Here is a 24017-nt window from a genome sequence, read left to right on the forward strand (position 1 = left end):
CCAGCTAGAGGCCTGGAAAGTGGCTGGCAGAGGTGAGGTGATCCAGGGAGAGCTGGATCAGACGGTGGTGTAGCATCCGCAGGACCAGGCAAGGTCGGACCAGGCACGGCAGAGGCAGGACCAGGTGCGGCAGCATGGCAGCTGCGGAACCAGGCGCGGCAGCGTGGCAGCTGCGTAACCAGGTGGCAGCGTGGCAGCTGCGGAACCAGGCGGCAGCGTGGCAGCTGCGGAACCAGGCGTGGCAGCTGCGGAACCAGGCGGCAGCGTGGCAGCTGCGGAACCAGGCGTGGCAGCTGCGGAACCAGGCGGCAGCGTGGCAGCTGCGGAACCAGGCGGCAGCGTGGCAGCTGCGGGTGGTGGCGCTGCAGGTGATGGAGTGGAAGCCCCTGACGAAGGCACTGCAGGCAATGCAGGAGGTGGCAGATAGGATTCAGAGCCGTCAGCGGTCCTTAGCTGGCCGAATGAGCTCACTAGAGCTTCCAGCGTACTCATGTACACATTCAAAGTCCCAAATAAACATGTCCATCAAAACCTCATCAGGCAAGCTGCGATAATTTAATTCATTTTTAATTTGACTAACAAATGCTAAAATTAGGGCAATTTCATCAGTTTTCTTTTTATTTTAGTTTTCCAAGCTCACAAAATCCTTTCAGACAGTTTTACTTTTTCAGTTTTGGTTTGTATTTTAATTAATTAAAAATTTTCCCCACAAAAAAAGAAGCCCTGTGGGAGTGGTGTTGTTAAAAAAAATTAATAAAAAAATAATAATTGAAAAACTTTGGGAGGACATAAAGCAGACTATGAAGGAGCGTTTGTTTTTTTTTTCTCCACTAAGCGGCAGCACGCTTCATGTCACAGCTGCCGTTAAACCCCAAAGAAGAAGAAGAAGAAGAAGGCCGCCTTACAATTGTGTTACGTCATCACCGACCCTCACATCTTTGTCAGTGAACAAAATGGCAACTTACTGTCTCACGGTCGCTCGGCTCCAGGTAAGAGACAAATTGACTAATTTCATCGCATTTGTCCAGCCGAGGCGGATGCCACCCTCCGTATGAGATTTAATAAATCTGACTGAATGCTGTGCTGACCCAGATAAAGCACCGAGAGAGGCTAAAGTGGAGAGATAAGCTGAGACACTAGCACTGCTTAGTTGTCCAGGTCATCGTGTCCCGACTGCTCTGAACGCATCTAGCTAGTTTGACTCAGGCTTAATAAATCACGACTATAGTGACTCCGTTTACCGGGAGTTACAGTGGCTGTTCGGAGCTGTCTAATGACCGTGAATGGCTCGGCTGTAATGGAGAAGTTTTGATCTTAACAGCAAGGTTAACCGCAAGGTTAGAGCTCCCCGCATACGCAGAGAGAAGCAGCCTGCAATACAGGGAAGTAGATATGAAATAATAGAACATATATTAGGCCCAAAGAAAACATATTTATTCAGTTAGCTTTAAAACCGAGTGATGTGTGTAATACATGCAGTAACCGCAGGCTTTCTTGTTGGCCTAAGAGACCAACAGGTGTCAAAACTCCCATTATCTGAACCCGCATTGAACTCTCACTGACGTTTATTAGAAGTCACATGCGGCTTAAACCGAGAGAGAAGCAATAATAAACACTCACAGGTGGCCAAGAAGCAGTCCGAGCCCCTCGCTGACTTTGATTTGGAGCTTTAACCTACGATTAGATTTGTAAAGTATACACGTACTGATTAATTGATAACTTTGATGGCTGCTTCTCAGCAGTAAGACGTAACAGAAGATTACCAGCTTCTCACTTCCCTTTTATTAATATTCCTCTTTCAACAATCAAGTTTGAGATTACAGCCACACAAGTGCTCCAAGTGGAGAGGCTTAGTCTTCTCTGGAGTGAGTATATGGGTTTAGCGCCCTGCTCAAAGGCACTTTTAACACAGGTTCTTTGCTGCTCCTTGTAAATCAAGTCCCTCACACACATTTTATGGTTTTATTGAATTACTATACTCACATTAAAGAGCTTCTAATGTTTTGAGGGGACTTTTGACACTCTTTCCAAAGGTTGACAATGTATTTTTGGCAAGTCTTCTGGGGAGGGGCGGTAACTCTCACATGTGACGCTTAAGAACTGGGAGCAAAATAGCATTCCTAAGTTAACTTCCCATTCTGGATGGTTTTAAGCTTAGCTGTTACTAATCCCGCTCTTCCAGCTGTGCCTCACAATGATTTTCAAAAGACGACCAAAGTGCTAAAAATATTTACACTCAAGTAAATCCAGATTTGTGTCGAGGAATGCTCTTTCTCTGCTTTGTTGTTCTGCTAACACTGTTTGTTTTTATGATGGTACTGTCTCCAGCTGGCCCTGGGCCACGGTGCACGGCGCCTGCACATCTCCGCAGCGTACAGAGCGAAGGCCAAAGTGTCCATGAGCCGCTTTGAGCCCTCTTCCTTCATCAGCTACGAGAAGCTCCAGTCCAACGTTGACATTGTGCGAAAAAGGTCAGCACTACCCTGATCTGCTCTATATTTGCTCTGGCACACACCAATGTTTCCTCCAACACTCGGCTTATCTGCTTGAATGCTTGAATTGTAGTGTTTATTTTCCCTTTAACACAGTTTCTCGTCATAGTTGTAGTACCATTTGTTATCATCAAGTACACAATCCTCCCTCCAGGTCCATTTTTTTAATGTGTTATCTGTGATTTGGGAGATTGTAGTTCTGTCACGCATCTACATCTTCTTCTGTAGGATCTTACAATCTCCCAAATATTTTTATTTATTTATTTTTTCTCCAGGCTCAACCGTCCCCTCACCCTGTCAGAGAAGATTGTGTACGGTCACCTCGATGACCCGCACAACCAGGAGATCGATCGTGGCCGCACCTACCTGCGCCTGCGTCCTGACCGCGTGGCCATGCAGGATGCTACTGCCCAGATGGCGATGCTCCAGTTCATCAGCAGCGGGCTGCCAAGGGTGGCTGTGCCTTCCACCATCCACTGCGATCACTTGATTGAGGCTCAGATTGGAGGAGCCAAGGATTTAGCCAGAGCAAAGGTAAGGGGGGGGGGGATTTTAAACCATTTCCACACTGTGGCGACTTCTTCTCATTAAAATATAATCTGAAACTGAGCTGTAGACGCGACTCTCTTCATAGGAAGTGAACCAAGAGGTTTACAACTTCCTGTCCAGTGCTGGGGCAAAATATGGAGTTGGCTTCTGGAAACCTGGCTCTGGAATTATCCATCAGGTATTTTTTACTAAACGTGTAAACAGAGCTTCAGTCAGCCTATGACAGCTGTGATTATTGGGCTATAACAATGCTTTTTGTGTATTAACAGATCATCCTAGAGAACTATGCCTATCCAGGAGTAATGCTTATTGGCACAGATTCCCACACGCCAAACGGTGGTGGGCTTGGTGGCATCTGCATTGGAGTGGGTGGAGCTGACGCCGTAGATGTCATGGCGGGAATCCCCTGGGAGCTCAAGTGTCCCAAGGTTAGCAGATTGCAAAGTTCATCTTGCTGTCTTTCTTTTCCTCTTTTTTTGTCATTTCATTAAAATTCCGTGTCTTCCTCTAAGGTGATTGGCGTGAAGCTGACAGGCACCCTGTCCGGCTGGACATCTCCTAAGGATGTCATCTTGAAGGTGGCCGGCATCCTGACAGTAAAGGGAGGCACTGGAGCCATCGTAGAGTACCATGGACCAGGAGTCGACTCCATTTCCTGCACTGGTCAGTAATCAAAAGCTTATGAGGCTGAAAATGTTCATACAGTACAACTTCCTGTACCAAACACCAAGAAACAGCAGGAGTGGAATGACTTGCTCTCACTGAAGCCTGTCTGTGCGTGCAGGAATGGCCACTATTTGCAACATGGGAGCAGAAATCGGGGCAACGACCTCCGTGTTTCCTTACAATCACCGCATGAGGACCTACCTGGAGAAGACTGGACGTGCAGGTGTGTGCTGAGGTCACAGATGATGTGTTGGCGTCCTTTTTAAATACATTCATAATCACCTAGAGAGTGATGGAAACCTGCGGAGTTGTGTCATTTTAAACTCTGCTCATTGCTGATTTCATCTTCACGTGTTCTCAGAGATCGCCGCTGTGGCTGATGAATACTCAGATTTGTTGGTACCGGATCAAGGCTGCGAGTATGACCAGATCATCGAGCTCAATCTGGACGAGGTGCGTCCCGTTTTAAGTTGAGACAGAATATATGTAAAAGATGGCTATAGCCACTGTGACTTCACCCAGTAAATTGTATGTATTTAAAGAAGTTTGACCATCGTGATGTTGGACACTATTGACTCGTATTAGCTGATTTGAGGCCTAGTAGATAGCTGCTGACCTAGTTGGCACCTACCCATCACTCAAAGAGGCCACAGGTTTAATAATTGACCCTCTTAGGCTTAATACAGTTTTCATACATGTTTTTTTTTTGTTGTTGTTTTTGTATTACTGTCAAGTTACATTATCAGGGTCTGCTTTGTTGTCATTTTTCTGCCCCAGAGGTACTATAAGACTGTAATATCCCAGAGTGCTGTCACAGCTTTTCAGTATAACTCTAAATACCTTCTGCACCAACACAACTGATCATGACTGTAATAAATCAGAAGAGTGCAAGTGAGAGATACATACACATCCGTAATGATGAAGTTTATGTGGTCCATTCACCATTGTGCTATTTGTTTGTGTAGCTGAAGCCCCACATTAATGGACCCTTCACTCCTGACCTGGCTCACCCAGTGTCTGAAGTCGGTGCTGCGGCTCAAAAGAACGGCTGGCCGCTTGAGGTGAAAGTTGGTACGTAACTCTCTGCTGATGAATAAGCTTCAGGGCTTTTTTCGTACTTCATGTGATTATGGACTTCTAATTACAGAGCTCAGATTACAATTACAGAGCTCCTTTAGCAGTTACATAAAGCTACATTTAGGTGCCTGCTTATTTAGAAGGAGACATGCATGTTTTGAATTGGGGGATTTTTACAGTGGATGAAGTTATAAAGTTGCTTTTTTTGTTTTTTTTTTAAAGGTCTGATTGGCAGCTGCACTAACTCCAGCTACGAGGACATGGGTCGCGCCGCCTCTGTGGCCAAACAGGCTTTGGACAAAGGCCTGAAGTGTAAAGCACAGTTCACAGTCACCCCCGGCTCAGAGCAGATTCGTGCCACCATTGAGAGAGATGGATATGTGAGTGTCGGCACATGGAAGCAGCGGAGAGTTGCACTTTCTTTACAGTAACAACAGTCTAAATTTAACACTTTTTTTTTTTTTGTTTTCCTGCAGTCAAAGATCCTCGGAGATGTCGGAGGTGTGGTCCTTGCAAATGCATGCGGACCCTGCATTGGACAGTGGGACAGGTAGATGCTCTGTCTGAAAGTGTTTGACTGCTTTGACTGCATACCGAAAAAAATGTGTCTTAACTAGTGCAGGCAGCGTTAATCTCGTTAACGTCATTTTAACGAGATTAACGCTGACAGCACTAATCTTAACATATTAAATCACAACTTTCTTTTTAGCCAACTAAAGACATTCTGTCTTCCCGTTCGGTGGGCTTTGGTTTTAGAGTGGCTGTTGCTCTGTGGAGCCTTGAGTTGGAAAAGTGCAATGTTTTTGTTTGTTTCAGGCGCGATGTGAAAAAGGGAGAGAAGAACACCATCGTCACCTCCTTCAACAGAAACTTCACTGCCAGGAACGACGCTAACCCCGCAACGCACGCGTTCGTTACCTCCCCTGAGGTAAACCCACAGCAAATCAGCCCACACTGACAGTGCAGACTACACACAAGCCTCATTTTCACAGCTTAAACCTTCTCCTCTCGTTCATCAGATCGTCACTGCTCTCGCCATCGCTGGCACATTAAACTTCAACCCTGAGACAGATTACCTTACAGCCCCCAATGGGGAGAAGTTCAAGCTGGAGCCCCCAAATGGAGACGAACTCCCATCCAAGGACTTTGACCCTGGCCAGGACACCTACCAGCACCCTCCTGCTGACGGCAGCAGCCTCAAGGTGAACGTCAACCCTCAGAGCAACCGCCTGCAGCTGCTGGAGCCCTTTGACAAGTGGAGCGGAAACGATCTGGAGAACATGCAGGTCCTCATCAAGGTGAGGGTCCTGAAAGGGCATTGGTCTGTCAGATTTGGCCCTCAAATTCTGATCAGAGTCAAAATGTTTATACACTGGGGTCTGTCTATCTGTGCAGGTGAAGGGAAAATGCACCACAGACCACATCAGCGCCGCAGGACCTTGGCTGAAGTTCCGCGGTCACCTCGATAACATTTCTAACAACATGCTGATCGGTGCAGTCAACAGTGAGAACGATGCTGTCAACAAGATCAAGAATCACCTGACAGGAGAGTATGGAGGAGTCCCTGACGTAGCCCGTCACTACAAGGTAAAGACCAGAACGAATCATTGAGTCTCATTTAAAACCAGAAATCTCTTCTGACATGCTTTCTGTCATGTTGCGTGAAGGCCAACGGCATTTCCTGGGTTGTGGTTGGTGACGACAACTACGGTGAGGGCTCGAGCCGAGAGCATGCTGCACTGGAGCCCAGGCATCTGGGAGGGAGAGCTATAATTGTCAAGAGCTTCGCCAGAATCCACGGTACTGCATAAACATGAGATGAGCAGAGGAATCGTAGATAGTAGTGTCACTTATTCCGCACCTCAACCTGATTTTCTCATATCCTCAGAAACAAATCTCAAGAAGCAGGGCCTGCTCCCCCTGACCTTCAACAACCCATCAGACTATGACAAGATCCGCCCCGACGACAAGATCTCCATCAGAGGACTTAAAAGCTTCGCTCCAGGAAAGGTGAGCGGGTGAAGAAATGCTGAAAAAGCAGTCATAAACATGATTGATATTCTTGTTAACAATCATGTCTTCTCCTTTTTTCTTTGTTCCCATCCTTGGCAGCCTCTGACCGCAGTCTTAAAACACAGCGACGGCACTGAGGAGACCCTGCAGCTCAACCACAGCTTCAACGAGACACAGATCCAATGGTTCCAGGCGGGCTCTGCCCTCAACAGGATGAAGGAGATGCAGCATTGAGAATGAGGAAGATGATTGTCAGAGGGGGGGGAACCGTGGTGAGGATTGTGAAGAATAAGGAGGATAAAGATTATATAATGATAATGATTATTTCATCGTCAGCATTATCTTACAGTTCTGACTGATTTAATGTGTCTGTATGCCTGTAAGAGTTAAACGTAGAGCCAAGTGTGAAGCTAATGTTCACTATGGAACAGTTTGCTCCGATGTTAAAATTTAATTCATCAGTACAGAGTTATTGTAAGCAGCCATGTTTCAGTGAATCATTGATAACCGGTTAGAGATTCTGTTGTAACAAAACAAACGAGGGACACACTCGCACACTTTGACACACTAATCGGTGACATAATACGCTGCAAGCTGATGCTCTGCTAGTGCGTTTGCAGTGTGGAGGGCAATCACCTTATTGCTTTAGGACTGTGTTGACCTCTGCATGGCTTCATCCAAATTGTCCCAGTGTTATTCCAAAGTTCACCCTAAACAGCTAAAAGCTGCCATGCATTGCATTTAGTCCATTTAGTGAAGGTCAAAAATCCAGATGTTGTTAAGCCATATGCACGTATTTATTCCCCCTGAAGTTTAGCTCGTCTGCCCCCTGGTGGCCATGAGGATGTGGTTTGCTGTGTAGCAGGTATAGCATCTTCATATGAATGCCCACTTTAACACCAAGTTGACATCTTTTCCTTTATCTAGGACAGGGGTGCCCAATCCTAGTCCTCGAGAGCTACCGTCCTGCAGCTTTTAGATTCATCCTTGTTCCAACACACCTGAATCAAATGAATGTCTTGTTATCAGGCCTTTGCCAAACTTGATGGCATGCTGAAGAGGTCATCAAACCATTTGATTCAGCTGTGTTGGAGTAGGGATGCATCTAAAAGCTGCAGGACAGTAGCTCTCGAGGACTAGGATTGGGCACCCCTGATCTAGGAATTTGATCTAGGGCATTCTGGGAAACTGAGTCAGGTTAGCTGCAACATGTGGGAAGCACTGAACATCAGATTACTGTGTATCTAACTGTGAGAGGGGGTCCTTTTTCTGGTTGTACTTCATTACGGTACATATTCATTTTAAGACACAAAAGACGGTGTTACATTTCATGCTGTATTTAAAAACAACAACAAAACAAAAAAACAAAAAAACCACATGCTTTATTGCTGCTCGTGGATACAGTGACTTGCACTCTTTTTTTTTTTTTTTTTTCTTTATTGCTAATATCACAACCACTATCCCTAAACTGTTCCTCCCAATCAGTCTTCTTGTCTTTACAAGATCAAGCACTTCAGCCGACCCACTCCCAGTTATTTATGTGTGTTACTTATTTATCTTTTTTTCTGCAGACGTACCTGCACCTCCATAAAAGCACAGGGTTAACTTGGACCTCTTCAAACCTATATCGTTAGGTTTTTGGTTTAATTTTGTTTTGTTTTTTTGGAGGGCACTAGTTTGCTTCTTCTTTTGTTTATTTTTTACCCCACCAATAAATATAACGGTATTGTTGGGGAAATGCTTAAAATTGTGACCGATCAAAGTGTTAAAAAAACATGTTAATGAGGACTCTCATAAGAAACCCAGAGCAGTGATCTGTGATGGTGTCAGTTTAATTAAAGGTCCCTCTGAAACCTTCACATGACAGTCCTATGCTTTTCAAAACTTCCTGGTACCCAATGAAGCTCCAATCAGGTGAACGATTTAACCCCCTCCCGATTCTAAAACGGTGTATGTCAAATGTCCGCTTTAGTGTGCTTTCTGTGTTCTCTTCCTCACAAATGATCTTTTCTGTATTATAGAAATGCAGTGGGTTGTACAAACAATAAAAATTCACAGATCTCACTTATTTGCCTGTGCTCTAGTGAGGTGACTTCATATTAAGCTGATTTCTTTTTTTTCTCCCTCTTCATAAATGTTTAAAAAAAACATCCTCGCAATATATTTCGCAAATTTGGAAATAAACAGTAGACTAGATAAAGCGAGGTTAGTCTTTGATTTCTGATATTCTGGATTGATTGAAGACCTTTGGATTCCTAAAGTAAAAAATCTGTAAATACTGGTGTACTGAGATGGGTGTGGCTCTGGTGGGAATGTGACATTTTTACACACGACTAACACTATGGTAACCTCATTTTTTTTTCTTTCTTTTTTTAATCCTCTGGTCCTTTTCCTCTAAGCCAATCAGTTGAAAAAAATGTTTGCAGCTATTTTAAACAAAGTGTCAGTTCTGAAATGTCACAGAAACACGGGACGGCTATAAAGGCCCGGAAACGATTTTCAGGGAGGAATTTTTTAGTTACAAGACAGAGCGAAGATGTGTAACTGCAAAAATACAGGCTGCAGCTGTAAAGAAATTTAAATACACATTTAATTCCTGAGATATTGTAATATAAGAAAAAGAAGTGTAGATTCAACATTGTCAATTTTTCTCTATTTAATAAAGAACAGCTGCTGTAGTAAATGATTTGGAATGAAGGGAGCTTTAATAATGACCAAATTTCATCCATAATTTAATATTAAAGTGCAAACTGCAATGCTTTAATGAATTTGGGTTGTACAGTTAACAAAAAGAATCGTTTGCAGGTGCAGCTGTGCAATATAAGAGAGAACCCCAGCAAGCCTTTTTTAAGAAAGTAACTGGCGACTGTGGTGAAGAACCCCCTTGTCTTAAGAGGAAGAGACCTCTGGAAGGCTGAGGAGTGAGAGGGGAAAAGAAGAGCACAGGAGAGTAAACAGGACACAAATTATTGCAAAGAATGAATGAAAGGAAGGTCTAAACTCATGTCTTGTTATCAGACACAGCTTTCAGTCATCTGAGACATGCTAGCCAAGCGGTCCAGTTAAACTAGCTTTTGATGGAAAACTGTCAGAGGTGCCCATGACCACCAATGAAATTAATGTGTTTTATTATTAAATCAAAGCTGACATGACTTTTAATTTTAAAGGACACTCGAGCACGGGCCTGTGAATCATATAAAGCCATCGTGTTTCACACTATTTAAGCACCCCGAGACTGCTAAAACATTAAAAAAACACGCTTCCCTCCGCGCAGAGAACAAAGAGTGGGGTGTAGGATAGGGAAGCCGTTGTTTTCACCACCAACCCCCCCACCTCCTGCACCCCCGCCCCATCTCTGCTGCCTCCTTTTCATTTGCTGCTGCTTTTTTTTTCCTCCTCCCATCCCACCCGTGTGCGCCGCGTCCATACCAAGATCCACTGACTTATCCGCCACATGTCCCCGCAGATTTAACTTCATAATTGCCTTACGCCACATTAAAGGACGGGGACGTGTTGACCTGACAGCTGATCGGCGCTTTTACAGTAAGTAATCGTTGGATCGATCTGCCTGATGGAGTGATTTACGCATCCAGCCCTCCTCTTCTCTGCGTCCGGCAGACGGCGGCGGTTTCTGGCAGTGTTGTGATTAAATCTCTGCTTTCTAACCCAGAACTAACGTTTACTATAGTCTTCTTCTTTTTTTTTCTTCCTCTGCGTGTTGGTGTATGTTAGGTGTGTGGTTTTTTCTCGCCGTTAGTGGAGCATCCTCTCGCCTTCTTGTCTCAGGCTGCCACTGTGTGAGAATGTTCTGGAAACAAGCCGCCTGAAGGGCGCTTATTTGCTGCTGAATTATTCAGACTCCTCAGGCACACAAATGACACCATAAAATCATTTGGGCTGTTTGTCTCTTTAAAAGGCTGATGTAAAGTTTAAAGACAGGCTCTGTGTGTGTGTGTGTGTGTGTGTGTGTGTGTGTAGGAGCTGACGTGTGTCCCATACTGATGCAGAGGACCACAGACGGCCACAGTTTCACAGGCAGGGAGGTGCTTTCTTTCTGGCCTTTTGTCTGTCTCCTCGGAGCTCTTGTAGCCCCCTTCCTTCCTCCAGATCAGCCTTCACCCCTCCTGGTTAAAATGTTTGCTCTGACAGTGCAGACTCGTTAGAGAAATCCATTTTAGTGGCCTACTCTCAGCCTAATATATGGGCTAATGAGAGAGGAAGCTGTGCCTGTCAAGTTTCTGAATTATTCAGGCTACATTTTTATGCTTTGTCATCCATCAGTCGTGCCATCAGTCCTGTCCTCTGTGCCGCCGTGATGGCAGATGCGTGTGTTCGTCACCATCACTGCATCAGCTCTGTCTATCCAACAGGATCCCCAGCAGAGCCCTCGCTCAGCAGCCATTTGCAGTGTTTTTCTTTAGAAAGTCAGAGATCAGAAGCACTGCTGTGAGGATGCTGGGGACTTGAAATCCTTTAATATTCACAGAAACCAGCACGAACCTTTAGAGCTACTCTTAGGCACAATTTGGCTTTTTCGAATCATCTTTTAAGCTTGTTTGGTGATGAAAATTTTAATATAACCATTTCATATTTCACTACATATATTGTCTATTTCACAATTACTTGGTCAGGGATTACCAACCAGTGCCACGGTGCCATATCATCAGCATCAAAGAGGATGGAAACCTTGCTGAGTTTTCAGCGAACCATATATTAAACAGAGGTAGGAAGTGGCCTCAGAGGCTGGGAGTACTGTCACTCTTCTTTTGTCCTCCACTTGTTCAATTTTCTCCCTTTTTACATAGATGTTGATATATGCCAAGACTTTCACCTCAGTGCTGCAAAAGTACTATTTGATGCTTGTGAGCAATAGTTCTCGAGGATTTCTGAAGGTCTTTCAAAAGTTTTCTTTGGACATTGAACCAGTGTCATATCTACATATAACAGGCAACTTAGGAAATACCATTTTAAATGATATTTGTTACTAGCAGTCCGTCACAAAACACATCATTTGTTCCATAGCTGAATCTGTCAAAAGTACCAAAGCTAGATCAGTTTGACAGGCATTATGTGGTGCAGTATTTTTACACCAAAAAGTGATTTCCACAGAGCCATTTGCTCTGCATATCTCAGCATACTGTGCAGTGCACACTCGAAAATTTAGAAAACTGGACAAGAAGAGGCCTTGAAACCTATCTACAGCAGAGGATCAAGCAAAGATCTGACACAGAACCCGAGAGATGCATCTGACCCTTCAGCAGGTCCATCTCCTGCTCACTGAAGCCTCATCAGGGATGTGCTCAGTGGAAAGTGGCTGTCAAGAAGCTGTTCTTAAGAAATGACTCAGGTTTGCCAAATTACACGAGAACTAGAGTGAAAATCAGTCACAACAGGTCTACAGGTCTACAATCATCTGTAAAACCCAGTGGAGCATCTGTTATGGTTTGGGGCAGCTAGCAGTATTGGGGATCTTGTCAAAGGACACTGATCCCAAACACACTTCCAATGCTTTGAAAGTGTAAATAGATAGAAAAATAGAAATAAGAAGAAATAAGAACCTTGACTGTCTTTCAGGAAACCTGGAGAACTATTCCTGAAGCTGCCTAGGAGAGTTCAGAGTGTGAAGAATAAAGATGGTCTCAAAAATCCCAGCAACATAAGCTCCCCCTGTAGCTTCTATTGACATTTCTGAATCTTGTATTCATTGTAATACAGCCCAGTTGTTAACCTCTGCCTCAGGATCCTGTGGTCTAGTTCAAAGATGGCCTCAATCCCACTACACATGACTATATTTAGACTGAGAGTAAGAGACAGAAAGGGTGATATTGGATGGAGCCTGTGGGATTCACTCTGGCACACACACGTCTCATCAGTCTTTGTCAAACAATTAGCCTGCAAGCCTCAGTGATTCACTGGGAGGTGCTTGCTGATGGTCCCAGTAACACACCCGCCCGCATCTGCGTTTGTTTGATAAACCAGGTTTTAGCGTTAGGTGTTTAACCTCTGTTGAGCGATGCCCCAAAGCCGTTTGTTTGATGAGCTTGCTAATACGGCATTCATCATCTAGTGGCTTTGAAATGGCAGTTGGGTTTGTGTCAAGGCACGACGGCCAGCTCTGAAATGAAGCGGCTCGTCATTTGAATGCAGACCAATCCTGTAATGGATATCAGTCCGGTAGAGTGCGGCACTTCAATCTAATAATATGTGATGAGCTGAGCCGTGGCCTTCCAGGAGAGGTTTGATATTTACATCATAATGGGACCTTTAGGCTTTATTGGTTTAAGAGGTGATGTTTGTTTTCCATAGCCTGAAGGAATACTAAGCCTTTTCAGTTTATCAAATAATTTTAGAGTCACTGAGTTTGGAGATGCTATGCAACAATACATGTATGCTAATGTTTATGCATTTTCTAAATTCTTATTGGGGTCATGATGTTTATAGTGCAACAATGTGAGTAAAGGAAAGCTTTAAAGAACACATGCTATGCATTGTAGTTTCATTAAATTTAAGAAAAACAGACTTTACTTTTAAGAACCAGGCACATAATGACACTATATAAATTAAACTGAGCTGTATTTGTACCAGCACTAGCCAAAACAACTGAAAATGTGTCCATTTACCATATTTTCTACAAAATTTTTATTACACAAAGTATTGTGCGTATTTGGACATACTGGGTTTCTCTGTTGGTTGTGACTTTTATTCCTCACCTTTGTGCCAGTGACAAAGCCGTATTCTCTTTCTTCATTAACCCTTTGTCTTGTTCCTTCACTTTAGGGTTTGCTCGACTCCTTCACCTGTAAGAGCTCTCCTCTGAAAATCCTCCTCTCCCTCACCAACACTTGTGCCATGCAGGAGGTGTGAACCCTCCTCCTTCTCTTTCTTTGCAAACCGCTGGAGGAAACCCAAAAAGAGAGCAAAAGAAAACCCAGACACAAGTCACGATGTCAGACCCTGACCCCTCTTTGCCGACAGTCCCCCCACTGCCCCTCACTTCTCCACGCACTCCCTTGCAGCTCTCCTTTCCCTTTCTGAGGGAGGGCAGCCGGGTTTGGGAGAAGGAGAGGAAACCACCACAGCCCGGAGAGCTGCCTAGCCCACTGCCTACTAAACGCACTCGCACATACTCAGCGTGAGTACAAATAGCGCTATTGGTGCTCTATCTCTCTGTTTTTTTTTTAAACTAATGATTTTGTAAAATAATTATGCTGTTTATTTAAAATGCACTGTCTCTTTTTTCTCTTTGCTTCTATCTCTCCTCCTCTACAGGACAGTGCGAGCTAAATCAGGTCCTGTATTTAAAGGGGTGTGTAAAAACTTCTCCAGGTCTCAGGGTCATGGATTCATACGGCCTTCACACGGAGGAGAGGACATCTTTGTCCACATCTCTGAGTGAGTGACCGCATTGAAATGTCCTGGTATCAAAGTTTTCTTTGGACTCACAGAGCAGTCTATTTAACATGCACAGATCAGCAGCAAGTAAATGTGGGTTACACACAGAAATTACTAAGACTTTACAGTATTTTTTTTTGACTGTGTAATTTCTGTTTTTTTTTTAAATGTATTTTTTAATGATTGGAGTCAGCTGTGAAGTAGATGGCAATTGTACACTGTATATAAAAGATGGCCTAGCCTCTGGGATCGAAAATGGTTAAAGCCTGCATTCTTTCTAATGGCCAGCAGAGGGAGACTTCTCCGGCTGTAAAAACACATCTGATTGTAAATAAGATGTTAACCTAACTCATTTAATTTATGACCTAATAAACACGTTTCTGATAAGTTTATATTCATAATCGCCACCTTCAGGACTTATTTGGTATAGCCATATGTTCCTTTTTTTTATAAATTATGTTCCCTATTAGCGTAAACAAGATAATAAAGTAGACGTAGCTTTGGGCACCAGAAGTAGAGCCCCAGAAATGTACGATTTTTAAGACAGACATTTGGTGAATTAAAAAATCTGATATTCCGATATATGCGCCGATATTGTTTTTTTTCTTTCAGACTTACAAAACAAAAACAGAATTCTCTAACATTTGTTATATGTAGTTATTTATTTACTTATTTACACTCTGCCCATCTCTACTCAGATCAGGAAATTGTAGAGTGGCCTCTAGTGGACAAACTATACAACATCACATCAGCACTCACTTAAGGGTTTATTTTTTGTCTCTTTTTCACTTTTTATTCTTCATAATAAAAGGTGTAATAAATTATTTTTCTTCATAATAAATTATTTTTTCTTTGTAAACACTGTAAACACTTTGTAAACATAGATCAAGACTGGCCAGCATCAACTTATAATATCAAACTGCCATTAAATCAATCAGGCTCTAACCTTAAATACTTGGTTCAAGGGTCAATAATGAGAAGTAAGTTAGTATGAATTTGAACATCTAACATCTCAAATTCACGTTTATCTTAACAGCAGTTGGAAATCCCATTTGTTTATTCAAGGCTTCAAAACTGTTTTTCAAATCAAAGGATGATGCCATGGTCGCTCTGATCATCTTTTATATACAGTCTATATAGCAACAGGTAGAGTCCTCCAGGTTTGGTGGGGATCAGTGGTGGAGAAATTCGAATGAAATCTGATCATTGTTTGTTAATCTACCAGAATTTCTCAAACTGAATTCTCGATGGCTGCTGTGCATGAATGTAGCAGCTTGGTTGGTGTGAAAACAAGTCCACAGACCTTGATTTTAGTTGCTTGATTTAAAGAAAGTACTCTGCAAAAATGTGAAAAAATGCTTTGTTTTTACTTCTTCTTTGTATTGTCTCTGTTTCCTGAACAGCATTGAGGGAGAGTACGTGCCTATGGAAGGAGACGAGGTTACGTACAAAGTGTGCCCCATCCCTCCCAAGAACCAGAAGATTCAGGCTGTCGATGTGATGATCACCCACCTGAATCCAGGCACAAAGCATGAGACCTGGTCGGGTCAGATCATCAGCTCCTAGACCAGCGATTTAAGTTTCAGATCTGCAAAGGCGAAGAGGGGTTTAGACTTAATTTCAGATTTTATGTTTTGGTAAAGGAAACAGTAGGATCAGGTCTGGGGGAGAGGGATCCGAGCTCGGTGTGCGGTGGGCGAGCGCTGGCCTGAGGTGATAGTGGTACGGAAAGTGAACTTCTAGATATAAAAGTTAGGGTTGGGAGTTAAGCTTTGAATGTATGTGTTTGAATGTTTTTATTTGGAGGCCATGGTTTCATCATTTGTGTTTGAATATTTCTGTTGGGGGGCTTAAAGGGGTTCAGGGTTTGGTGCTAGCAATTTTACTTTGGGGTAGGGAATATATTTTAGTTGGGAAATAAGTGGTTGTAAAGGAAGTGTCTTTAATGAGTTGGATAAAGATGTATTAGGGGCCGAAATGCATTTTGAGCTAATGAAACAGTTCAACCATACAGACACACACTTTGAGTTTTTGGGAGCAGCTCAGAGGACGTATGTGTGTACTTCCAATTTTACATATTCACACTGTGTGCCACCACTGCCAAGGTTCATTAAAAAAGTCAGACTGAAAACATTCATTTTAGCCATAATGTCTATGTTTACAACCGCAGAGGAGAAAGAAGAAGTAGGATTCAAAGGAAAAAACACTTAAAAAATGCCAAGATTTTCCAGGTTGTTTACTTTTCCCAAATGGGAACTATGAGTATACTTTCACTAGTAACTTTTCCATATTTGCAATTCACTCTTAATGCGTTTCGGCCTCAAGTGCTGTGAGAAGTTTCACGTGTTAGGAAGATGTTTCCTTCTAAATATTGTAGCGCTACAGTATTTTTTCTATTTGGCAAGTGTAGATATCCAGTATTATTGTAGCCAGCTCCTATGACGGTCTAAAGTTTTTGTGGTAGACAGTGGGCATGTGGGCCTGCTGCTGGAAAAACAGGCCAGAGGGTTTAGGGTTGGTGGAGGAAATGGTCAGAGGGTGAAGGAACGGGCAGAGGATGGAGTGATCATCTGCAGATGTGCTCGAGCACAGATGCAGCTAGCTTCGATGTGGGTGTTATAAAGCACGTGTAAGGAGGATGATTGAGATTAAAGTCAGCAGTTCTCACTTTGTGGGTCATCAGGTGACGTCAATGATCTTAAAGAAATAGTTTAACACTTTGGGAAACACAGTTATTTGCCTTACAGATTATAGGACTGATTTCACCTTCATGTCAGGGGTTTCCTACTCTCACGCTTCTGGCGTGTGACAAATGCTTTAACCTTCAGTCTCACGCTGCTGGAACGAATCTTATTTAAAATATAGAAAACACAAAAAAGCAAGCTTCTGAGTTTCTCTTTTATAGAAAAAAAAGTTTAAACTAAGCTTTCCGCACACAATACAAACTCTAAACATCAGGCTTTTTCCACTGTTTAGCACCAACACTGATCCAGAAACAGCGGAGAGTGCAAAAGATTGTTAATGTGCTTATGTTTACAAAGGCTTGCCAGCAAATGTAGCCTAATCTGTGCCCAGGAATCTTTTTAGGACTCTTTGTAGAACCATATCAAATACTTGCATCCTTATCGGGCACAGGATCACCTGCAGCTGTGTCCCACAAAGTGAGAGAGTAGTTTCAGCTTCATTACAGCTAATAATAGCTTCAGACACTGCAGTACTGAAAATGGATCATTAGAGCCTAACAGTGAATCACCAGTTCTACCATTTGTTACATAGCCATTCTCAGACTGAGTCCTACGCTTCATTAAAAATCTGGGTTTCTGCTCAAATTCAGTGACCATTGTTAGCAGTAATAAGTGAAGTGATGTTTACATTACCATATCCTCTCTAATCATTAAACTAAAAGAACGTGTTACAGTTAGCCTAGCAGCAATGACAATATATTTTCCACATTATATTTTCTACTTTAGCTGATAATTTATGTGTGGTAAATATGAAAACATAGCAAGCAGCCACAGCATAGCCTAGCATAGCATTAAGACCAGAAAAAGGGACAAGAGGTAGCCTGGCATTTATTTCAATTATCCTAGAACTTTAGGCTAAACTAACCAGCTGCTACCTGATTATATAAACTTAGCACAAAAAGTAAAAACATTTGTGTTTGATTATTGTTTCTTTATTGTAACAATGCTTCTTGACAATAAATCTCATACCAGCGGAAAGTCTGCTTATTTCCCCTCATATGGTACCACATTTATAAGGACAATGCTTTTGTGGGTTGAGCAGCAGAGTGAGTATGTGGGTTGCACCCATGTAAAATTTGCCAAATCTTCTCTGCCGGTACCAAATAGTTTATTCTGCTATTGACTTTTGCTTGGTGTCGGATGGATGATTGAAGTCTGAAGAAAAAAGACATATTGACAATTTAGTAGCATGTGGATGAACCGAACACAGGAAACTCAACTCTGCTGCTCAACCCATAAATGTACAAATGTAGTGTCATTAAAAGGGGAATAAACAGGATTTCTAACTGTTTAAGATTTTTTTTTTTGCATTGTTACAACAAAGAAATAATCAACCAAACACAAACTTCGTTACATTTTGTGCTAAGTTTATGTATATGTATGTATGTACGGAGCACAGCTATGAGAGCCATGCTGATGTTTTCATGGAGCTCTCAGCATGTGAGCAGAAAAGCAAATTTCAGTAAATGTTGAACTATTTCTTGAAATCATTCTCTCAAGGCCTCCTGGAGGAATGTGTTGATTTTTTTTTTTTTTTTTTTTTTTTTAAATTTAGATGGCAGGTTGAGCATTTGAGAATTTACTGTAGAAAATCTCATATGTCACGGCAAATGACTGTGGAAAAAAACAAAACAAAAACAAACAGAGCAGCAAATGCTTCCAAATGTAAGTCTAACAAAATAATTTATTTATTGACCTATTTATTTTCATTTGTAACTAGGAGAACATCAGGTGTTTGGTAATTAAAAGCTGCATTTTCAAGTACTTGTGCAAAACTAAGCTTGTTTGAAAAACACTGCACACCTCACTCTTATGATACTACCCTGTCAAGATCCCTTTGCTACGGTCTATGTCGTTAATGAGAGGCAAAAAAAAGAGAAAAAAACAAACTTTTCTTAACACAAGTTTCTAATTTCTATGTAATCTTTGTCTAATTTTTAATATAACTATGTGGCGTTCAAAATGACAAGCAAGTTTTGTTTGTTTTGGAAGTCAGCATGTTCTCTACCGTTTGTCGTAATCTTCATGTAGAATGTGTTAATTCATCATGCAGTAACACAGTCGGAGCCTTCACAGAGGTATTGTCAGATATCCTATGCATCTTTGATTCTTCTTCGTTTAATTATTATTTATTTATTGCGGTTTTTTCTTTTTTGGCCACAAGTGTGACTTAACATCATTGTAGCGCACTATATCTGTGTAGTTTCTTTACTGTGGGAGAAAAGAGTTTGTGTTGGCGAGCACTTTTATTTTTGTCAAATCACTGTGACACCTGTCTTTTGTTGTTAAGAAAAAATTTCAATAAAACTTACAATGGTATTCACAAAAGGTTGTTGTTGTGAGTTTCTCCATCCCTTACTGGCGCTGCTTCATAGAGAAGTAAGTAGGTAGGTATTCTGAGAGCACTCTTACTTTTGACAGTTTTTTTGTTTTTTGTTTTGCTGTGAATCTTGGGAAATATTTTGCTGCATTTGTGTTGTGCTTGTTTTATGTCCATATCCTGTCCATTAGAGGGCGTCCCAGCAGAAATAATCTCCTGGTTCATTACATAGCTGTGTATGGTAGATGTAAGTAAGTAAGTATAGTTTATTTGTATAGCACATTTCACAGATAAAAATCACAAAGTGCTTCACAATAAAACCAGAAATACAAATAAAATAACATAAAACAGTGAAAAAAAATTAATTAAAAGCTCGTTTGTATAAAAATGTCTTCAGCTGCTTTTTAAAGGAGTCATTGGAGTCTAGACAGCGTAAAGACAACGGCAGGGAGTTCCACAGCCTTGGTGCCAGTGCCTGAAAAGCCCGATCCCCACGTGTTTTGAACCTAGTACGTGGGACCAACAGTAACATCTGACCTGACGACCTAAGTGCTCGGGATGAAGTATGAGGTTTCAACAGGTCAGAGATATACTGGGGAGCTTCACCGTGCAGAACTCTAAAAGTTACAACTAAAATTTTAAAATGAACCCTAAAATTTACTGGCAACCAATGAAGAGAAGCCAAAACTGGAGTAATGTGTGACCTCTTGTTTGTGCCAGTTAAAAGTCTTGCCGCAGCATTCTGTACAGTCTGAAGGCGATCCGGAGCTGATTTGTTGAGACAAATAAAAAGACCATTACAACAATCCAAACGAGAAGAGATAAAAGCATGAATAATCATCTCAAGTTCTGCCTTTGACACCAGTAGTCTGAGTTTAGAAATGTTTCTTAGATGATAAAAACAGTTCTGGACCAGTTGTTTAGAGTGTTTCTCAAGAGACATTGAACTGTCAAAAATAACACCTAAGTTTCTGAGACTCGACTGAAATGAACGGTCTAAAAAACTGATATGCTGCTTAATTTCTGAGAGCATGTGATCAGGTGCAAACATCAAAGTTTCTGTTTTATCTGCATTTAACTGGAGGAAATTGTCATTTAACCATTGTTTGATTTCTGACAGACAATTATTTAAACACGACAATTTATAAAACTCAGATGTTTTGAAAGAACAGCATAACTGAATGTCATCAGCATAGAGATGGTAAGAAATATTATTGTACCGTCTGATAATTTGGCCTAGAAGGAGTATATACAGCAAAAAGAGAATAGGACCTAAAACAGATCCTTGAGGTACCCCAGAAGGCAGAACTGATGTTTCAGACAACACATGATTCATACAGACAGTGAAAGATCTTTCAGATAGATATGACATAAACCATTTTAAAACAACACCAGTAATCCCAAACAAGTCCTTCAGCCTATTTATCATGATGCTGTGATCAACAGTATCAAAAGCAGAGGTGAGATCCAACATAACCAGAACGGTGCACTCTCCAGAGTCTGCTGCCATCAGAATGTCACTAGACACTTTAAGTAAAGCGGTTTCAGTGGAGTGCAATTTGCGGAAACCAGACTGGAAATGTCCAGAACGTGAAAGTCACGGAGCAAAAAACAAAGTCAGTGGGTTGAAACGTCACACAAACCCACACAAATGGGAAAAACAGGAGATATTGGATCTCAAACAGACAGCAGTCTTCTATTTACCACGATCGGTCACTTTATTAGGTTCAACTGCTCGTTACTGCAAATATCTAATTGGGCAATCACGTGGGAGCAGTGATTAGTGCCTTGCATGTAGATATGGTCAATATAAGCTGCAGAATGAGGAAGAAAGGTGACTTCAGTGACTCTGAATGTGGCTTGTTCTTTGTCCCAGACGTGCTGGACAGACAACCAGCATTTGTAGCATTTATAGAATCTGAAAAAGAGAAAACATCCATGAGCAGCAGTTCTCTGGCTGAAAATACCTTGTTGATGTGGCCAGAGGAGAATGGCCAGAGTGCTACAGATGGGCTACAGCTGCTGAAGAACGCTCCTGTCACCTAAGAATAGGAAACTGAGTCTACAGTTTCACCGAAACTGGACAACAGAAGAGAGACAAAATCTTCTCTGGACATTTTCAAAATTTAGTATAAACAACATGACAACATAGATCCACCCTGTCTTGTATCAGTGGTTCAGGCTGGTGGTATTTCTTGGCAAAGCTTGAGGCCCTTAGTACCAGCTGAGCATCATTTTACTGTTATATCATTGCATTAAAAGCTAATCTGAAGTTTTTAATAGTTCCACATTACTGAGGTGGATCGTATTTAATTAGTGGGTTTCATCAGTATCCTGATCACAAATGCGTCCATAAAATATAATAAAATCATAAAATAGAAATGCACAAGGACAAGAACACAACACAAGTGCAATACTTGACTACATGCACCAAGTCAGAGTTGATCACTGATCAAGCAACACCACAGAGATAACCTGTAATTGGTTATCGATGCTTTTGGGCTTCCATTGTAATCAACAATGACAAGAAAGTTCATCTGTTAGACAACAACGAGGAGGGATAAACGATGAGAAACAAAGCTGTGAGACATCTAAAACACATACTACACTTGGTAAGTTAGCAGCTCTTTCATATTCATCATTAGCGCAGAGTAGAACATGTGAAAAGCATCCGTGAATACACCCAGTAAATATACAGTAGTACTTTGGGATGAAGCTGAAAGTGAGTGAAGCAGAAGGTGCTCCAGTTATGAAGAAAAATCAGTAAAATTGATTTTTTAAAAATGAAGGCAGGAAATGAGAAGCAGAAAGAAGAGGACTTTGGTCAGATTCATAAGTACTATGTTTGTTTAGTTCAAATGTGATGTTTACACTGAACTGTCTTTAAATCCTGAACACTGCAGCCACGTGTCATCCAGCAGAGAGTGGTTTTATGGGAATTCAGCAGCGCCACATGTGATTACTGTGAAATCAACAACCAAACAAAATCAGTGAAGATGCCTGGATATAAAACAGGAACTGTTTTAATGAAATGAAAAATAAAATTAACTTTGTCAATGATCCCAGAATGTTCCTCTGCTGCTTACAGCTTGTAGTTGTGGAGAAAACCTAAATGTAAAAGAATAACATAGTTATTGCATCACTAATAATTAGTTTATTAGTATATTATTACCATTATCTAACATTACTGCCAAGGTCAGGTTCCCTCGATGGCACTAATCTTTGTGTTTATGTTGAGAGGAAGTAAAAAGGTGTTTTTTTGTTCACATGCTGATCGTTTTGACTGTGCGTGTTACTGTGGAGCTGCTCAGACCATTAAACATGAGAGTTAACTGACTGTGTGTGTATTCATGTTAATTAAGGTGAAGAGGTTGCGCTAACTGAGAGAGGGGACTCTCAGTTTATAGTTATCACCGGTGAACTGAATCATCAGCGTATGTGTGGTTTCACAGCCAAGCCATCTTATCTGGTATTGGTTTTATGGCCTGACCAACCTTTGTTCTTCTCTTTTTTTCCCTTTCTTTGCCGTCCTTTCCTGACGGGAGTGAATCAGACATTTATAAGCTGTGCGTTTGGCTCTCTGTCTTTGGCACGTAGACACGAATGCTTGTTGTTGTGTAAGAACTAAGTGAGGTTTTTTTCTCAGCTGTGACTTTGATTTTTTCATCACTTTCTCCTTTTTTCATTCCTAATGACATTTTTGGCATTTCTTCTTTATTTGTCTATCTCCATGCTGGTGGTTTCTCTTAATTTAAATAATGAATTTTGCCAGTCAACATATGAGTTTTCATGTACAGGTAAACCCAAATCTGCACCATGATATTCCAGAGAACAGGATTTGCTGTCTGCCACTTTATTTAACCCAAAAGGAGGAATTTAAATCAAATAGTCAAGCTGTGAGTGAAGTACAGACTTCCAGCTTTAATTCAAGGGGTTTAAAAAATTAAAAAGTTGACATTAACTCTTTAGGAATTGAAGGGATATATATTGTCCTAAATTTTTCAGAGGCTAAAAATTAATTAGACAATTCATTGACCTGGAGTTACAAAGCCAGGCGAGGTCTGTTCTCTTATTATTTCATGACAAGTTAATAAGATAAAAGGTCTGAAGTGAAGGGGGGCATCATTATTCTGGAAAACCTCAACTAACCTGTCAGCGAAATACCAAAAACTGTAGTAAAGGACAAATCAACACAAAAGAAGGAATGCACTGGCCCGTACAGCAATGCCAAAGGAGCTGAAAGACCACAGAAGACTGCTAAAGTGGATGATTACAGAAATATTTCCTCGATTAAGAGAAACCCCTTCAAAAAAAGTCTGTCAGATATAAGGCCAGGGGCAGAACTGGGCTGGCAAAGACTCCAATCTGGCTCAACTGGACAGCTTTAGAAGATGAAGGCAGAATAAATTTTGAACTACATTTTTATAAGTTTTATAGCTTTACCTTTACTGATAAAAGTGTCCCGTGTGGCCATTGACGCTTTATCCTTTTCTTAAATTAAGATATCTCAAGGTTTAATCTTTTTTTTTTTTCTGGGCTGTTTTCCTGTTTGCCAATTGAACTGTATATCTGCACAAAACAATTTCATGGTACGAATCTCCATTAAATTAAATTTGTGAGTGTAAGATTATCAACAAACTTACAACCAAGCCATGCTCTGTGTGTTTGCTTTAAGCTTTAATTTATGCAGGCCATGACACAGCACTGACAAGGTTATATGGCCTGCGTCTGTGTCTTTAAAGGTTGTATATTAACATGGTGACA

The 24017-nt window shown here is 41.5% G+C and overlaps 2 protein-coding genes across 3 annotated transcripts; both read left to right on the top strand.

The window, feature by feature from the left end:
- The first annotated feature begins 854 nt into the window (after positions 1-854).
- On the top strand, positions 855-8894 carry aco2 (aconitase 2, mitochondrial). The gene is made up of 17 exons (XM_013273585.3): positions 855-989; positions 2329-2471; positions 2768-3026; positions 3127-3219; positions 3311-3469; positions 3554-3704; positions 3826-3930; positions 4069-4160; positions 4673-4778; positions 5007-5164; positions 5261-5334; positions 5601-5712; positions 5804-6082; positions 6180-6371; positions 6452-6584; positions 6673-6794; positions 6897-8894. Exons 1-17 carry the CDS (start codon positions 954-956, stop codon positions 7029-7031), a joined length of 2349 nt encoding a protein of 782 aa, XP_013129039.1. The 5' UTR covers positions 855-953; the 3' UTR covers positions 7032-8894.
- Positions 8895-10160: 1266 nt separating this feature from the next.
- csdc2a (cold shock domain containing C2, RNA binding a) lies at positions 10161-19256 on the top strand. Of its 2 annotated transcripts, none has more exons than XM_005448046.4 (4): positions 10161-10340; positions 13575-13929; positions 14067-14189; positions 15593-19256. In XM_005448046.4, the coding sequence occupies exons 2-4, from the start codon at positions 13742-13744 to the stop codon at positions 15753-15755; spliced, it is 474 nt and encodes a 157-aa protein (XP_005448103.1). In that variant the 5' UTR covers positions 10161-10340; positions 13575-13741; the 3' UTR covers positions 15756-19256. The 2 variants fall into 2 exon arrangements, with proteins under 2 accessions (XP_005448103.1, XP_025765827.1); XM_025910042.1 differs by lacking the exon at positions 10161-10340 and adding an exon at positions 10384-11520.
- Positions 19257-24017: the final 4761 nt, after the last annotated feature.

The sequence above is a fragment of the Oreochromis niloticus genome, linkage group LG8 (genome assembly GCF_001858045.2).
Source record: "Oreochromis niloticus isolate F11D_XX linkage group LG8, O_niloticus_UMD_NMBU, whole genome shotgun sequence".
Taxonomy (NCBI): Eukaryota; Metazoa; Chordata; class Actinopteri; order Cichliformes; family Cichlidae; genus Oreochromis; species Oreochromis niloticus.

What these genes read in the sequence shown, in the direction of transcription:
- aco2 (XM_013273585.3), top strand. Translation starts at nt 954, where the DNA reads ATGGCAACTTACTGTCTCACGGTCGCTCGGCTCCAG. An exon ending in GGAGAAGACTGGACGTGCAG is followed by an intron (nt 3,931 to 4,068) that starts GTGTGTGCTGAG and finishes ACGTGTTCTCAG; the next exon opens with AGATCGCCGCTGTGGCTGAT. An exon ending in ACATGCAGGTCCTCATCAAG is followed by an intron (nt 6,083 to 6,179) that starts GTGAGGGTCCTG and finishes CTATCTGTGCAG; the next exon opens with GTGAAGGGAAAATGCACCAC.
- csdc2a (XM_005448046.4), top strand. Translation starts at nt 13,742, where the DNA reads ATGTCAGACCCTGACCCCTCTTTGCCGACAGTCCCCCCACTGCCCCTC. An exon ending in CGCACTCGCACATACTCAGC is followed by an intron (nt 13,930 to 14,066) that starts GTGAGTACAAAT and finishes CCTCCTCTACAG; the next exon opens with GACAGTGCGAGCTAAATCAG. An exon ending in ATCTTTGTCCACATCTCTGA is followed by an intron (nt 14,190 to 15,592) that starts GTGAGTGACCGC and finishes TTTCCTGAACAG; the next exon opens with CATTGAGGGAGAGTACGTGC.